Source organism: Anarrhichthys ocellatus, unplaced genomic scaffold, assembly GCF_004355925.1.
Source record: "Anarrhichthys ocellatus isolate YVR2014 unplaced genomic scaffold, GSC_Weel_1.0 scaffold13, whole genome shotgun sequence".
Taxonomy (NCBI): Eukaryota; Metazoa; Chordata; class Actinopteri; order Perciformes; family Anarhichadidae; genus Anarrhichthys; species Anarrhichthys ocellatus.
The window spans coordinates 5,678,676-5,697,042 of record NW_022280043.1 but is presented as its reverse complement, the minus strand read 5'-3'; the positions used below and the strand labels follow the sequence as shown (position 1 = coordinate 5,697,042).

The 18,367-nt window shown below is 39.5% G+C and overlaps 1 protein-coding gene across 3 annotated transcripts; it reads left to right on the top strand.

Annotated features, from left to right (window-relative positions):
• Window positions 1–737: 737 nt before the first annotated feature.
• Window positions 738–17,567, top strand: ptpn6 (protein tyrosine phosphatase non-receptor type 6). Of its 3 annotated transcripts, none has more exons than XM_031852735.1 (16): window positions 2,518–3,085; window positions 3,478–3,500; window positions 4,694–4,816; window positions 6,733–6,927; window positions 10,323–10,506; window positions 11,595–11,711; window positions 12,012–12,143; window positions 12,998–13,094; window positions 13,223–13,302; window positions 13,451–13,597; window positions 13,876–14,007; window positions 14,124–14,278; window positions 15,234–15,301; window positions 15,453–15,604; window positions 15,929–15,993; window positions 17,275–17,567. In XM_031852735.1, exons 2-16 carry the CDS (start codon window positions 3,493–3,495, stop codon window positions 17,369–17,371), a joined length of 1,752 nt encoding a protein of 583 aa, XP_031708595.1. In that variant the 5' UTR covers window positions 2,518–3,085; window positions 3,478–3,492; the 3' UTR covers window positions 17,372–17,567. The 3 variants fall into 3 exon arrangements, with proteins under 3 accessions (XP_031708593.1, XP_031708595.1, XP_031708594.1); XM_031852734.1 differs by having other exon boundaries at window positions 3,475–3,500; XM_031852733.1 differs by lacking the exons at window positions 2,518–3,085; window positions 3,478–3,500 and adding an exon at window positions 738–901.
• Window positions 17,568–18,367: the final 800 nt, after the last annotated feature.

The window sequence follows — 18,367 nt, the reverse complement described above, 5'->3', positions numbered from 1 at the left end:
AATGTTGGCATGCTAACATGCTAAACTAAAACCTAATATCAGCGTAGCAGTCATTGTGAGCAAGTTAATATTTTGCCATTGGCTAAAAGCACCACTGCCAAAGTACAGCCTCGCAGAGCCGCCACAGCAAGGCTGCAGACTTCTCTCGAAGTAAAGTGACAAATTAACCAGAAAAGTTTCTCAACAAGCTGCCTTGAGCTGTGCTCGCAGATGAACATCATTCTGCCAAAAGATATTCTCTCATTTGATGTTTAAATAATGGTTTTAGAGAGCACAGTCTGAGACGTTGGTCCTTATCTCTCCCATTCAACTGGAGAAAGCGGATATGATCCACCATTGACCCCTGCATTTTTTTCTGTTCAGTTTTGTCAACTTAATTCTCTTGATGCTGATACCAGTTTAGGAAAGTGCAACTGTTGAAATAAAACAAGACATAAATAGCGTGACCTACTTTGCATACAAACCTTGAAAGATGTGGCAGAATTTACATGGAGGCAAATGTTGGTTTGCAGGAGATGTGGAAAAGCAGGAGAGCATTTGCACATAGAGGAGGTGGTGAGAGGAAGAGCAAGGGCAAAGAAGGGGGACCGGAAAAAAGCCCATTTTCCTCCTCTAGATGGCTGGGTAATTTAGAAAATTAGAGTAAATTACAGGGCGGGAGGATTGGCTGGGCTGGTACTGATGCCTGATAGTCTTATCATGAGAGAGTCGGAGGCTGGGCAAAAGTGAACACAAAGTAAGAACATGGGGCGCTAACCTAAACTGTAACCTGACTCTCTGTGAGTTTTACTGTGTTTGGAAGGAGAGATGTACATCACAGACAACAGCACAGAGGAGAGACTGGATTGAGCCCAGACTGCCAGTGAGTCCGCACTGCAAGAGTCCCTGAAATGTCTTGTAGGTGAGTGTCTCATATTTTCCTAATCTAAAAACTTCCTGTGACGTGTATTTCAACTTCAACTCTTGCCTCCAGTCTTTGTTATGTTTTGGTCTTTATTTGGCTTGTGCTGCTGTAGTACTTATTTAACACTAGTGGTACCAACTCTGCACCAAAGATAATTTTGTTGATGATTGTCTGTTGGTATCTGTGTTTTCTCTAGAAACAGGTTTAATATCGATTCTATTTAATATTTAATAAATTGTGTCCATTGTTAAGATAAGTGTGTGATATGACTAAAATCCTCTATCACAGTATTTTATATTGCAATACATCTATATATCATGATATAATAAAAAAAAAAAAATGTTTTATGTTTAAATCTAATAATGCCAAAAAAACAGTCGTCTGCATTCACTTTCACCGTTGCCCACATGGATTAACACACAACACACTGAGAAATACTATCGGGATAGCTGCCATGGTGGAAAGATTTCCGATGGTTGACAAATCCTAAAAGTTTCACGGTGATACTGCCGACCCTTAAACGAGCCAAACGACTGTGTTCAAAACATTTTGAAGATGTGCAGCCCAGATAACCAGAAAATAGTGAAAAATGGCTTTCACTATTTCCCAGAGTCCAAGTGAGATCCTTGAATTGTTGGTATTTAGATAGAAAAATCTAAAAACGGAGAGAACGGCAAATCCTCACATTCAAGGAGGAGGAAAATGAGGATTTATTGACTAATTGTTTCAACAGTGTTAATAATTTACACAGAGGAAGGGCAGGAATGGAACAGCATGTACAGTAATTTCCTCTGAACAGACACAATCGGATGCCTTGCATGCAACAGTCGGATGCATGTGACATATTTGTTGTCTTTGTTGACACTCTGAGGCTGTGAGGAAAAAAAAAAAAAAAGTATGTGCGTCATTTGCCACATTGCTGCGTTTATTCTGCAGCCTGAGAAGTGACGCTCCGTCGTGTCAGAAGGGAACAGAAGCCAAACCAGCATCAACGGATAAACAAGAATCTGTGAGGAGGATAATGCAAACTGCAATAGCTGGCGTTAACCACGACCAACGACACCTGCAGCGTGTGTGTGTGTGTGTGGTGGGTGGGGCTACAGTATGCTGTATATAGTGTATGTTCTTCCACTTATTCATAGGTTTTTGCTTTTTGCTCAAACAGTGTTGTGATCAGCTTTACATGTTTTTGTTCTACTTCTACGCCCTTTCAAACCTCTTGTAGGTCAATATGATTTGCAAGTGAAATGTTTGTTCCACAGGTTGTAAAATGTTAGTTTGTGTGTTTGTGACATTTGGTTAATTAACAAGCCTCCCTTGTGGTGCAGTTTGTGTTGCATTATATGGAAACTAGTGTCTCTTGCAAGCCTCTACATGCGTTTTGAGATACCAGGGGCAAAAACAATGAAACGCATGGCTGAAGGTGATCTGCTTCATGCCACTCGGCTGTAGTTTTTTTGGAGTTCACAGTTGCAAATGCTTTACTAGCTGAAAACAGCTCACACACACACGCGCGCACACACACACACACACACACACACACACACAGATACATGTGGAGGGGGGAAGGTTAAACTACAAATAAGGAAGTGTTCTGTCACTCTGACCTTTGTCAGTGACAGACACACACACACACACCTGGAAGTAAAGAACAAACAGACAACAGTGGTAGCAGACAGGTGGGCAGGCAGACGGAAAAAGCTCTGCAAATGTCTGACTGAGAGACAACATGTGGGCTTTTTCACAAGAGGCTCAAACTTTATATGTTGTGGATTGTTTGTTCCTGTAACAAAGGTGGAATTACTGGACAGGCACTCTCGCTCATGACCCACCTGTGAATGGAACAGTTCGTATCATCCTTTCTGCGTTCGTCGTCGAGATCTGCACAGAAAACTAAACGATGGGGCATCAGAGTTCAAACCTACTGTGCTATTTATGATGTGTTTTTGTTGTGGTCGTCTATATTAACAAACAAAAAAAACCCGCCTCTATCTGTTGGAGGAATTCAGGCCTGTCAGCTATTTTGGTTCCTGTCTTGCTTTCACTATTTTGTGAAAGGAGATGTAAAAAGGAAGGAAGGGGAGAGCGAGAGAGAGAACGACGCAGAGAGGAGGGGAGAGAGACGTATACAGTCTAGGCGTCTCGGCGAGTGTCAGTTGTTTTCAGAGGACGCTGAGAAGAGTAAGTGTTCACCTGCTTTCCTTTTGGGACGGAGAGGGGTTGCATAGGAAAGAGGACTGAGTGGAGGGAAGCGTAGAAGGAGAGGAGGAGGAGAGCGCGGGGAGTTTGAGGGTTGTTTTGTGAGTGTGATACAGCGAGATAGAGTTGATATGTGTGATATTTTAGTGTCGGATAGTGTAGAGTATGTGTTTAAAAGAGCAAAAATCACGAGAATGAAAGTTTCCTTCTGTTTAGCGTGCTGCTGTGTAGTGAGGAAGTATTGAGGAACTGGGTGTTTCTTTAGAGTTATAGATAAAAATAGACAAATACATCCTTACGCTTGTGAGGCTGCACATGTGCAGGTACAAGTGACTCTCTCACCTATCACTCTCCTTCTCTTTTGGTCCCAGAAGAAGCGAAGAGGCAACATGGTTCGGTGAGTCAAGCCCCCCCGCCGAACGATATAATGCTCCGTTAGTCGGCTCTGGTCGTGTTCTCTGTGTTTCGTGCAAGCCGTGATGACAACTTCTCTGTTTCCATTCCTCCTTCTCTTTCTTTCCCCAGCTGTCGACCCGTCCTGCTCTGTTCCTCTATCATGTGATTGCTGATGCATTGTGTCTGTTTGCCTAAAGAAAGTGTGTCATAAAGGATGTTTTAGTTCAGTGGTTGAGTGAGAAATACTTTTTTTTTGTATCCTGAAGATTCAAGCTCTTTAAAGGTTCTTTATGATGTTGACTTTAACTTGAGTTGATGGGTCTTTTCCTTCTGTGTGTTCTCTTTAACCCACTTGCTGTATAAAAGTTGTTATTTTTGATAACAAAAAGCTGAAGGGAAAACACATATTCAAGTGCAAACACAATCTGATTGTGCATGCACAGGGTTCTACACTTCAAAAAGTTGTATTCTGCAGCATTACAAGTTTTATTTTGTACGTTTTAACCCTGAAACGGTGAGGAAAACTTGAAATGTTTTAACAACTAGATAAAAGCGGCAGGTTCAGTTTCAGGAAAGCGATTGAAATGAGAATTGAACATTTTGGTGACTCCTTCAAATGTCAAGCCAAAGAGGTCTTTAGTTCAGAGGCTGTTAGCCGAACTTGACCTAAACAGGCTTTTTCCACCCTCAAAGAGCTCCAGGAAATGATAAAATGGTAGGTATTTGGTCCGAGCTGTTGCAATGATGTTACATTGAGTAACTGAAGTCCCCAGTGTTGTTCATAGGCTTTCAAGCCGGAGCTTCACCAGATTGTTCGGGTTATAGTAGTGCAGATGTACGGTATGTTATCGCAGTATTGTATTCTGAAAAGGGGTTCTTTTTTCCTTACGGGTTAATGATTTTATAACTAGACAAGATTGTGCTGAAACCGGTGGAGATTTATTAATAAACCAGATAAAATTTGATTTCTTGAACAATAATTTAGTAGTTTTCTCTCTAAAATAACTTTGTGCTTATTGTGTTTCAATACAGAACTTTGTGAGGAAATAAACTTTTTGTTAACGTGGATTTTTGCGCTAATAAAGGCGTACGTGTTAATATTGATCAGATACAAGTCCTATCTTTGTGTGTTTTAAGTGCAGTTATATTCATACTGAGCATATTTCTACTTTGGATACATGTGTGTTGATGCAGGTGGTTCCACAGAGACATCACAGGCTTTCAGGCCGAGGATCGCCTGAAGACTCGGGGCAGTCATGGCAGCTTTTTGGCTCGACCCAGCAAGAAAAACGTAGGAGATTTCTCCCTGTCTGTCAGGTAATAAAGTCGAATCTCTCTTTTACATTTCTATCTCCACAGCTGAGAAGAAACCTTACTTTCCTGTCCTTTAAAATTGTGCCCTAAGCTCAACCACGTGTGTCCTCCACTTAGCAAACCTTAAAGAACAAAAACAACAATACATTTTGTTCTTATAGAACCTGGTCAATTGCTGCATAACATGTATACATCAGTTAAGGAGGCACTGGACTCATACCTTTACTGCTTTTTTATTTACCTACTAAAGTAATCCGCTGCCTTTAAACTTAAAATACTAAAATACTGTTAAAATACTGTTGCACAACTATGATATGCTGGACATGAGAATATTCCTACTCTGTGTAGACGGAAACGTTTCCCTGAACGTTTTAGGTTCGATAAAATCACAGTTTGCGTTTATAAATGTGTCGGTGCAGATTATTGTTGATGCTTTTATTATTTATCATTACATTACATTACATTACAGTCATTTAGCAGATGCTTTTATCCAAAGCGACTCACAATAAGTGTATTCAACATCGGTTTTTGAGAGAACAACTGGTCACCAGAATTCGTAAGTGCATCTCCTTTCTTCAAACAAGCGTCTAAGAGCAGAAACCAGAGCCAACGTACAGTGCAGAAACAAACGAATGCAATAAGTGCCAGTTCTAAGATTTAGTTGATGTGGTTGTTCAAGTAAGAATAAAAAAATACGTTTACAAATGAATCAAATAATTTGTGCCATTTTAATGGACATTACTTAAAAATGCCAATAGAATTCTACCAGAATAAAGATAATGTTCATTACGAAAAATAACGACATATCAAATCAATTGATTCACATACAGTTAAATGTGATAAACGAAACAACACGTGACACACAGTGCGTAGCTCTAAACCAACATTTGCTCATTGACTGATAACACGTTTCCATGTTTGTTCATGAGGTTTAATTGATGTAATGATGTTTAACATCTGGTTGTATACCGATCACGGTACTGCAGTCTGTATATCAAAGAGGTAAATGTTTCGATTTGTAAAATATATTGAATCTGTACTGATGCAGTTATGTTAAGCTGAGTAACTCAAGAGCTTTTCACAGAGATATTTGGGTTTACACAGTATAATGTGAGGATTGCTGTTCCTGTGTTAATATCTCTGTTCGGGACTTTAAGGAAGACCGCAGCGTAGCTGTTGATTGGGTAACTCTAAAAACTTGAACATATCAGATCATTAACTTATTGATCATACAGTGCAGCAGTCTGTAGTTGTAAATATTTATATTAAATTGCATATTTTCTGAATTATTGACCACATCAGTGAATGTACAACACCGACAAACACATCGGGGCTTTTCTGTTTTTGAGAAGTTTTTACATGTTCTCGTTTTCACGAGTTCATCTTGCGTCCCAAAAACAAATCTATCAGGTGGACTGGAGCCTTTAAACTGCACGAATGTGATGTGTGTGTAATGACATTGGCATTGACATTTCTCCAAATCAAATTATTTACCAAAAAACTACGTACATCAAAACTTAGATTCCTGGTCTTAACTAACTAGAGGAAACTCCAAATTCAAAGTATTATTATTATTCGGCAGTCAGAGAACTACAGCTGCAGTCTTTGCATGATGACAGCGAACACAGAGTGCAAATACGGAAAGTTCAAATGTACGTGTCATAGTTTAACATAGATACTATATACAGAACATACTGTAGTACATATACAGTAGTACAATGTGTTATCTGATTTGTGGCCAAGCACCAAAACATTTGTAGTAATTTTGATTGTTGTTGAAGAAATATTATTGTGCAGTTTTAACTTTCACACTTAAAACCTCCTGAGATGGAGATGTTCTCTTTTCCGTCATCAAGATGTTTTTTGTCGAGGAAACGACGTTGACGTTCGACGTAAACTCGACTGTTTTATCCCCTCAGGGTGGGCGAGATGGTGACCCACATCCGGATCCAGAACACAGGAGACTACTACGACCTGTATGGCGGGGAGAAGTTTGCCAACCTGTCAGAGCTGGTGGAGCACTACACGGCTGAGAACGGCATCCTGCAGGACAAGGACGGCACCGTCATCGAGCTCAAATACCCCCTCAACTGCTCTGACCCCACCACAGAGAGGTCTGTGCATGTTTACTTGCCACTGTTGAACCCCCTTTGGGTTAATGTGACCCACAGTCACCGGCTTCTCTGAGCTGCCTCCACCTACAGTCTCAGGTTAAGTGTTATAGTGTTTGGTTAGGTGGTTAAGTAGTTAATAATAGTCAACTGTGACGAGCATTATTTCCTTCAACAGTTGTTGATTGAGCATGATTAGTGTCCTTTGTAGGTTTGATATTCCATGAGGTTTAAATATTTTCCTCTGGGGTGAAGGTGTTTTACTTGAAGCCTCTGAAGCTTTTGAATGATACATTTTGGTTTGATAGCATCTTTGTCGGAATGTAAGTCAGTGAAAAAGACACCCACACTGCAGACAAAAAGAGCCCACCGCTGTTGAGACTTCATTCCTACAGCTGCCTCGCTGCTGCTGCGGCTATTGGATCATGATCAGGTCGACTTTATCAGAGGTGGTGAAACAGCAAAGTACACATACTCAAAGTCATTACTTATGCACAATTGTCCATTTTGTCAGACGGTATACATAAACTCTCATACATTCCTGTTCTAAGTCAAGTTATTTTTAAACTAAAGTTTCTATCTAAACATGTTTAAAGACATATACAAATATATATTGGTGTCTGATAAGTTGAGTTTCCTAAAATTACATCTTCTATTTCTCCCTTATTGAAAAATCCCAAATCTATGTTTATGCAAACGATTCAAGTGAAGTAATTTAGCTTCTTTGGGTGGAGGGGGCGTTTTTCCAGCACATAAATAATCTAATGCAACACAAAATCATTGAAATACAGATAACAGAACAAACGCATAAAACTAGCTAAACCTGATAAAGGTAGACCAACAAATAAACTGAAAAAATTTAAAATAATATGAATATAACAAAAAACAGAGCAGCATACTTTCAATAAAAAAAATGTGTAGGAAAATCTCTTACTATTTTTTGTCCTTTATGCAAATTGAAAATTTCATAAAAATGTCATTAGTGATTATTCGTCTTTGCAATCAGTGATTCAAAGGCTTTGTGTAACTTATGTTAAAGATCATCAATGAATTGAAAACAAACCTGCAATCTATTCAATTCAATTCAATTCAATTCAATTCAATTCAATTCAATTCAATTCTATTCGATTCTATTCTATTCTATTCAATTGTATTCTAATTCATGATTGGATATAAACTGTGATCAGAGAGACCAGTTTATGCAACCACGGGGAACCTTTTTGCTTTTTATATCAATGCATTTTCTGAATCCATCGGCTGTAGTTACTGGTTGCTTTGCAGATTAAGATTTTACGTTCAGCATTAGATAAACGAGTAAAACATATTCTGTTGTTGGGCAGACTCGTTTATCTGTATTATGTTGAACTTCACAGAAACAGCCTTGCTGTTTTTAACACTGTTTATAGTTTTAGAAAACCTTTTCAGTATAAAGATTATGTTATTTATCAAATAGTCTGGAAGCATTACAATTCCCAGAACAGAATATAGACATTTTTTACTCAACATATGTAAAGAGTTACTGACATAAATGACTCCGCACAATGTAGTTTTGATTAAGACTTTAATTTGACCTAAAAGTATGCTTTTGAATACAGGGCTTGCATTTGCAACGATACATATTGCTGTTGTAGTATTGCTACTTTATTAACTTTTCTTTTTACTGATAGTCGCTGTCATTAACTTGCAAGAATCTCTGTTTGCTAAATATAGCTGTTAGATCATTTTACAGGTATTTTCTAACGTCTGTGTTTGCATGCAAAGCCGACCACATCAAAGACCCCGCCAGGTCGCTGCCAAAAACAAGATACAAGTATCATTCTGTTTACTGTTCATCAAATGCACGTAAAAAAAAAATAAGACTTCATATTTGAGTTTTTATCCTAATTTGCTGGAGGTGATGTTTGGTTATTGATGGAGCTTTCTTCCAGCTGGAAACATTTTGCAACTGTTGTCTTCTTAAAGTATCCAACTAGTATAAACTCATACAGTTGCACTCCTTCTATGAGTCAATTAGGACACTACTTTCTATGGTGTGTGTGTGTGTCTTTTTACACCCTAGCTGGAAGCTCTGCCCTCTGCCCCCCCTCATCCTTCTCTTTCTGTCAGTTGTCTAACTTCCCTTTTGTTGCTGCGGTTGGAAACTTTAGGTTTTGACACAGTTTTGAAAGCAATGGCCAGACCCTACGTGTCTTCCTCTATTGCACACTCCATCATGTTGTTGCTCGCTCGCTGTCTTCCTCATCTCACCCAATCTCCATCTCCAAACGTGATTGCACACACACCTCAGCAGGTCCCCCGTTATGTTAGCTCTCATGTATCGAGCACTGGCGGCTTATCAATTCTCAGAAAAGAGGATAAATATGGTGATAAATATTGTTGGCATTAATCACGGTTATAGGTGGAACAAACCTGGCTGACATGTTTGCATGTTGGTCTACTGTCGTCCTCTCTGCAGTAGCTACTCCATCAACTATTCCCCTGGACAGTCTGTTCTTTAGCTTCTGCAAAACTGCACAGACACCACTCTTTTTTTGCTGCAAGTGCTTCATGCAACCTGCTGTAATTAAGAACCACAGTCTAATTTCAGTTTCTGTAGATGTGTACACTGTAATTTGATGAGTTAGTCAAAGAACTAAATCATTAAAAGGTGTGCAAAAAGGCATACAGAGAGCAGACACAGGGAGGGGAGGTGTGTGCATGGGGAGTATCTGCGGTTGGGGGGGGGGGGGCTATAAATACTTTGTCCTCTTCAGCCATGAAATCTGTCATCAGAAATTTTCCGACCGCAAAGCAGGAAGTTTAGAAGTAGAAATCGAGAACAGTGCCTAAAATTAATTCACAACCCAACGCGGCCGAGTGTGCCTTCACTAATTCACACGCTGCACAAAAACACATAAAACACGCACACGCACCCACACACACACACACACACACACACACACACACACACACACACACACACAAAGTGGTGGACAGAAATACTGTATATTGCAACAACATCTGTACATGCTGTTTTTAACAATACACCTGATTTTGTTGCGGCTTTCTATTTCTGCTCACTGTATAGTGAGCTCCAGGGTCCAGTGTACCACATCAGTGAGTGTCTGACAACCGCTTAGCCTTGAATAGACTTATACATGTAATTCACAGTCACAGCGCTAACGGTGCTCTGCTCACACAAGGAGGAGGATGTTCCTTGTTCAATTGCTTCGTGCAAAATGTCGAGCCAAAAGAACATTTTCTCAAGAATTTGCAATTAGTAGTAAACTAACTGCATGAGACAGAAGGTGTCTTTTTGCAAGTCGTAGCAGTGAACCATCGCCACAAACTCAAATGTAGCTCAGGGCATGAATATCTTTTAGAAATGTGCACACGATCTGAACGTTTTTTTCTCTCAGGTGGTACCACGGCCACCTGTCTGGACCCAATGCAGAGAAGCTGCTCTGTGCTCGAGAAGAGTCCGGGATCTTCCTGGTCAGAGAGTCGCTGTCCAAACCCGGAGACTTTGTCCTGTCCGTTCTGACGGACGAGAAGGGCAAAACTGGAGGAAAGAGGGTCTCCCACATCAAGATAATGTGTCAGGTGGGCGTCTGTCCATGTGTGTGTGTGTGTGTGTGTGTGTGTGTTTGTTTCAGTGTATGATCATGGTACCACCATTGGTGCATAAAACTAGGGTTTGTTCTTGGTCAGTCTTCTGCTTTGAATATACAGAAGTAGGAGTCCCTGAAACAGATTCACATTATGTAGAATATGTTGGGGTATTCCCATAGTTGTGTAATGCACTTTCAAATCGATCTCGTTTTCCCTGGCTTAGGCAATAAAAGACTGTTACTCATATTTCAACTCTGCAATTGTTCATAAATGTCAGGCACAGTTTTACTTAAGCTGTTTCACAACAGTTGTTCTCACAAAAAATACGTGAAACCAAGAACTGTATCCTGGTGTTGATACACTCAGTGTAAACAGCTGCTCGTGATATTCACAGTATAGCAACAGGTCACACGCCTTTCTCTTGAACTCATTTTCATAGATAGTGTCTTTCCGTCATCACCAGGGCTTTTGCATTTTATTTTTAGCGGTGGTTCACCTCATACAGAAAACTCTGTCCAGGCCTCATTCAAATGGAAGCCTTGTTTTTATGCACCACTGAGGTGCAAAAGATTAATGCGAGATTAGTGGAAGGGTCACAAGGGCCTTTTCTTGAACACGTGGCCGATCCGGTCAGTTTCCTGACGGTACTCGTCTCAACAGAGCCTGTTAACTGCTGCTTGTACCAGTGAAAAGGCTACATCAGTATACATTTATGTGTTTTACACAAAATACATTCATTTAAGTTATTCTATTGAAGTTGGAAAGCAATCAACCATAAAACAGCCTTTTGCACATAATATACTTTGAGTCTTTGTTCCAAAAAGACGACTCTTTGGGGGCTATTATGTTATTTTCTTTAATTCTATTGATTTCCATTTTGATTAGAGGAAATGTACAAATTATTGTGTTCAGACAATTACTTGTTCACCATCTTCTATTAAAGTGCCCTTGTTTTAATTTTGATGCTTCTCTTTTGAAACTTGATGCTTTATTTTTACATCAGATAATTTTGGCACAACCTCTCTGTTCGTGTGCTTATCCAGACTGATGAGTTGTATGTTTTGGTGTTTTGTGTTCAGAATGACAGGTACACAGTGGGGGGTTCAGAGATGTTCGACACGCTGACAGACCTGGTGGATTACTACAAACGCAAAGGCATCGAGGAGGTCTCTGGGAACTGGGTGCATCTCAAGCAGGTGAACCCAACTGTTTCACATCAAAATGATACAGATCAAATCATTTGTAACATGTCCTAATTTATCTTTGTGGGACAAATTCAACAAGTTGAATGTCAGTGAGCTGTGAAAAAACAGAAACAGGTCTTCGTGAATTATTATAGAAGATGAACAGCACAGCCCACAGAAGGAAATATTACTCACAGCTTGGTCTTAATGTGGCCTTATCGACTGATGTTGTGTAATGCGTTGAATTGGCTCATATTTTTTTTCTCTCTCTCTCTCTCTCTCTCTCTCACACCCTCCCTCTCTCCTCTGCAGCCGTATTACTCCACCAGAGTGAATGCAGCAGACATCGACAGCAGAGTGAAACAGCTGGACCTGACCACACAGCAGCAGCAAGAGGAGGGCGAGGGAGAGAAGACCAAGGCGGGCTTCTGGGAGGAGTTTGATGTAAGATCTGACCCGGCCTCGGTTATGTTCACCGTGACTGTTTCTTATCGTGAAACCACAGGGTTTTTCTAAAGTGGAAAGAAGTCAATTATACATCAGTGGTCTTATTACAAATTAATCTCAAGAGTTCCTTACTGTGCGGCAGAACTAGAGGTGTTATACTACCATCCTGTGGTCCCAATGCCATATTACATGATAACTCATAGCAGGATTTGAGTATGAGGTGTACTTGAAGGGTGACCATATTCATTTTACTGAAAACACTCACTAACACAAAAAAACACACTTGACTTTTGAGTGAAATGAAATGGAAAAGCTACTTTAAAAAGCTAATTTAAATCAAATAAATTGCAGGTGGTGGTGGCTTAGGCTGCAACTGATGAATAGTTCCATTACTGGCTTATCTGATAATTAGTTCCTCAATTGTTTGGTCCATAAAATGTCAGAAAATTGGGAAAAATACTAATCACAATGTCCCAGAGCCCAAGGGGACATCTTTAAATTGCTCATTTTGTCCTGCAATTGTCCACAACCCAAAGATATTCTATTAATGATATAAAACTTAAAAGAGAAAAGAAACAAATCCTCACAATCAGGAAGTTGGAATTTGGGAACATTTGGTATTTTTTTTGCAAAAAGAAGGTTTTAATTGATTAATTGATCACCTCTATCAGTAGTTTCACTACAAAGTCAAAGTTTGATTGACTTTTTTTAATGAAATACTGTTAAATTACTTGTATACTAACATCAAAAGATGTACACTGTCACTATTAGTTTGTAACACATTCTGTGTAGTATGTAGTATGAATTTGAGACACAGAAAGTATCACAGTCATCTCTCTCTCTCCCAAAAGGCTCTTCAAAAGTTTGAGGCAAAGGTGAAAAAGAGCAGAGAGGAGGGCCAGAGGCCTGAAAATAAGAGCAAAAACAGATACAAGAATATTCTTCCCTGTGAGTTTTTAAATCCTCTGAGTATCATTACTTTTTAAAATTAACCAAATCTTATAACACATTTTGACATTAACCAAATGTTCTTGTTCTCCCACCGTTTCTTCACTCTGTCCACTTGTTCTCACAAGTCAATGACACCAGAGTCAGCCTGCAGGACAGGGATCCTGATGTTGTGGGTTCAGATTACATCAACGCCAACTACGTGACAGTAAGTCTCCAAAGTCTCTGGCCTCATAGTGACAACAACACAAGAGGACAAAAACACGACATAGAAAACTGTCAGATATTCTCTTCTTTTAGTTTTTAAGGTTGATGTTTGTTTATTGAGCAGCGTTCGGTTCCTTGTGTGTTTGTAGAACAAGCTGTGGGAGTCCGGAGATCAGAAACGTTACATCGCCACCCAGGGGTGCCTGGCAACAACTGTCAACGATTTCTGGCAGATGGTGTGGCAGGAGAACACGAGGGTGATCGTGATGACAACAAGAGAGGTCGAGAAAGGGCGGGTCAGTTTCAAAACAGAAAGCGTGAAAAGTCTTTAAGTGTGTGCTTCTTTCTTCTTGAAATTACTGAAAGCATGAAAAAGGAATTGACTCTGGTGAACTTAGTGATTATATTAATATACAAAACGTTCCTGAGATATGAAAAAAATGATATACTTTTAAGTGCGAGAGATTCAAATCCAAAGGTCAAATAAAAGAAAATTTGAACTTGAAAAAAAGCTGCAAAGTTTTCTTGCAGATAAAGTTAGAATTTACTTGATTTATTGTTTATTTTTGTGCAGAATAAATGTGTGCCATACTGGCCCGCCCATGAGTGCTCCAAGGAGGTGGGTCCGTACGTGGTGACCTGTAATTCAGAGAGAGAAGCTACTGACTACAAAATCCGAGTTTTGGAGATCGCTCCTGTGGACGAGGTAACCTCTAAACACCAACCTCTGACCTCACTGCACTCACTCATCGCTGTATATGTGTGCTACGCTAATATAAAGGATTTTATCATCTTAATCTCATCATTTTGTCTCGTTCCCAGCCAAGTAATTCTCGTACCATCTGGCACTACCAGTACATGATCTGGCCTGACCACGGCGTCCCACTGGAGCCAGGTGGTGTCCTGAGCTTCCTCAGTCAAGTGAACTCTAAACAGAATGACTATCCTAATGCTGGACCAATGATCATCCACTGCAGGTACTATAGACAGCTGGAGAGCCGAACGCCTCATGGTGCTCATTGTTGAGACGTTGTTACCAAAGTAGAAACCTGCATCAAAGCAAAACTCTGGAGGTGGATGATTCATTGCAGCATAGATTGCAATAACAAGGCTGTAACTAATAATCATTTTCACTAATTCATTTGTTTACCTCGCAACCCCACACAGTTAAACTGGTCCGTTTGTAAGACGTAATGATGCATTTGGAGATTTGAGGGTTTTGCAGGACAGCGCCATGTGTTTCCCAGATGGAGGTTTTGCCGGGTCACACTATGTGTCAGGAAGAACGTAAATACCCAAACTTTAAAAGTGGAAGACATCTGTTCTGGTGTAATGTTGTGAAAAACACGACAGCACTAAGTTTGTCTTAAGTTGGGTGATAACACTCAGAGGTTTTTATGATTAAAATGATTATGTGTTTAGGATTAAGAGCTGAACAGCTGAACAGGTTTTGAGTCAACTGACAGTTTATCCTTATGGAATTTTCCCCGTGTGATGTGGCTGATACTGAGGCTGCTTGTACTATTTTAAAACTTGTTGTTTAAATGATTATATGACTCTTGTGTAAGTATTTTGGTATGCAAGCATGTTCACAAAGCTGCACAGCAGGAATAAGATGTCCCATACTTTCTTTTAACACAACACGACCCTTAAATCCCATCAGGCTCAGCTGTATTTTGTGCTAAATATCAAATATTAGCATGTTCAAATGCTAAACTAAGATGGTGAACATGGTAAACATTACAAACTGCTAAACATCAACATGTTAGCATTGTCATTTTAGCATGCAAGCGTATATGTAGCATGCAGTACAGCCTCACAGAGCAGCTGGCATGGCTGCAGACTTTTAGTTTTGTTCGTCGAGGTAATGATGTTCAGCGTTGTTTGATTGATGGAAAGAATAACTTTTGTTTCTTCTGTGAATTCCTGCAGTGCTGGAATTGGTCGAACAGGCACGATCGTTGTGGTCGACATGATAATTCAGACCATTGACACGATAGGTAACTTTTTTTTATTATTATTATAAATGAATGAAATCAGCTCTCTAGATATGTATTTAGTAAAAAAAAAAAAAAAAACATTTGAAATGCACTGTTTATTTTCCTTTTTTTATACTGCCTCCATACAATGCTTTCATATCTCACACTGTAGGTCAGGACTGTGATCTTGACATCCCGAAATACATCCAGATGGTGCGAGAGCAGCGCTCTGGGATGGTGCAGACAGAAGCACAGTACAAGTTCATCTACCTGGCTGTATCTGAGTACATACAGACCACCAAGGCCAAAGACTGTGCCTCCATGGTGAGCAAAAGGGCAGGAACAATCCAAGAAGATAAAGGAATTAGTCTTTTCTTGTGGGTGAAATATAGATTGATATAGGCAAAGGCCTATGTACTGTATGTCAATAGGCCTTTGCACTTTTGACTGCTGATTTGAACACCACAGCCGACTAGGTCAATGCCAGCAGAATGATATGTTATCAGAGAGTGGCTTGTGAAAGATGGACGTTGACCCAGAGACAGAAAACAATCAACTGCAACAACATAAAACAACAGTTGCATGACCTCTAATCTCTGTTTTTAAATAATCCTCAAGTCATATCGGGAATATCTCTCTCTTCCCCAGGAAACCGAGACGGAGTATGGAAATCTGAACCTTAAACACCCACCAGTGAGCAGGAAGGCCTCAAAGTGAGTGAGCGTGTGTCTGTCTATGAAAAAGAGAGAAAAAAAAGCGTGTGTGAGAATTGGATGTCGGTAATACATTTTCACTGCTCCTCTAAATCTCACACTGCCAGCCAACTTTCCTTTCAAAAACGCCGTCTTCAGCCTTATGTCAGCAGAGAGTCTAATCCTGAAGAGGGAAGGAGTTGTGGGTGGAGGGAGGATGCATAGTTGCCACCTCGGTTTCATTGTTTTTTATCCTAGGGACTGCATTGCCGATGAATTATTCAGTTTTAAAATATTATTTTTCCTTAAAAAAAAATCCCTGTTTGTTGTCTAGCTTTAATCTCTGGAATACTGAAAGTAACGACAAGAAACGAAGCTGGGAAATTAATCCTGGTTTAAAAGCTGATTCATGTATAAACTATAGAGCCTTTTTCCACAGTGCACCAAAGTACCAGTATGTACCAGTACCATGCTCTTAACAAGGAGCCAGCAAAGCAGCGGTAATTCAGTCCTCCACGTTGGTGCAGACTGAAATGTCTCAACAACTATTGGATGGATTGCCGTGAAAGTTTGGTGAAGCCCTGAATGTTTAACCACAGCGTTATCATTACTTCTTTGTGGGCATTAAAGCAGTACTATTGGACGAGAACTGCACTTCCATGAAGGTGAATGATTCACAAGATCAAAATTGAAGCAACGGCTGCAAAGATATTCTGAATTTTAGTCTGTATGCCTCAAGTTCCAAAGCAGGCTGGATCCTACAATTCCCATAGTGCAACTTGAAACATATGCAATCATGTTATTTGTTCAAACTTTAGAAAGTCCCCTCCAGAGCAACAGAAAACATTATACAACTGGTTTAACTCCTAATGACGAGTTAACTGAACCTCAAGTGTAAAAATGGTGGCGTGCCCCTTTAATGGACAACAGAAGTAAACAAGATATGAGTGTTTTTTGTGACCTCTAAGGCCAGACACCACTATGAACTGAGTTCTGTTCTAATTAACCAATTAGGGAAGAAAGAAAATAGCACACAACACTGAGCAATTCAGCCCAGAACACGGTAAACTTTGACCCACTTGGAGCTCTGAACAGTTGGCTGCCAGCTTTGAGTGATTGATTCATGGTTGGTTTGGTCTGTTTAGATAGTTCTAATGCAGCAATCTCTGTTCATTAACCTCTCAAGCATCTTCCATTCACGTCTAACAAAGCTGTGTCCAATCAATGTTGGCTGGTTTATAAAAATATACCGGATTGAGTCTGAAGCAATCACTTCCCCGTTTTTTCTTTGATTATTTCCAGAACCAAGGAGGACGTTTACGAGAATCTGTCAAAAGGAAAAAAAGATGTGAAGAAGTCAAAGTCAGAGAAGAAAAGTGGCTCCGTGAGGAAAAGATAGAAGAAAGTTTTTATCAAAGTACTTCATGTTGTTATATTTATGCAGGCACTCTTTTGTTAAAGAGTTTGTATTTTAGTGGAGACAAAATAAAATGCGTGAAATTAGAGACAAGATAACCGGTTCACATCTGATGTGTCACATGAATTCTTGGTTAAAGCGTTTGTTGAGAATAAAGTCAGAACATGTGTGAACACTTTGTTCTGTAATTGTCTTTCTTTACATTTCAGTTATTTGAACAAACACATAGTATTTGTGGGGTGTAAATATTTCATCACTTTAGGTTAATCAAATTATTTTTTTAAATTATTTTTATATTTAGATGCGATTGAAAGAAACCAGAAGTGCATCAAGAGCAGATGTATATTTATAATTTGTCGTTTAGAGAAGTAAAATGCTTTTAGCTCTTCTTCCGGCATTTCACTGATATCACAGACAGATATTTGATTTGATTTACTTTTACTGTCATCTTCTGTTCTTTACAAAAATGGATTTTGGGGAACTCCATCTGCTGCTGGGCATATATGAATATGAATATATTTCATCAGTTACTGTATGTGGAGGCAAATATGTTAAAATCAACATAAAAATGCTCATCTATATATCAAACTCATACATTACATTTTTGGAGTAGCCTGTTGTTTATCGAGCCAAAAAAATAGAGAATGGACCTTTAACCATACAGTACTGGGAAATTGGGTAGTGCAGTATTTTTAGGCATCACGTGTGTGTCCCTAAATCTGAAATAGAACTTTGCCTCTTCTCTGGACATAACCCAGTGGTGGTAAGTAACTAAGTACATTTACTCAAGTACTGTACTTAAGTACAGTTTTGACTGTTACAGTTTTTGAGGTACTTTCGCTCCAGTCCACAACAAATCAGAGGTAAAAAAAAAAACATAGTACTTTCTACTCCACAACATTTACTTGATACATTATGCTGAAATGGTCTACATGATCTGTACTTTTACTTATGTACTTTTAGTAAACCTCAGTGTGT

Coding starts and splice junctions, on each gene's coding strand:
- ptpn6 (XM_031852733.1), top strand. Junction 11,712..12,011: donor ACTGGGTGCATCTCAAGCAG/GTGAACCCAACT, acceptor TCTCCTCTGCAG/CCGTATTACTCCACCAGAGT. Junction 12,144..12,997: donor GCTTCTGGGAGGAGTTTGAT/GTAAGATCTGAC, acceptor CTCTCCCAAAAG/GCTCTTCAAAAGTTTGAGGC.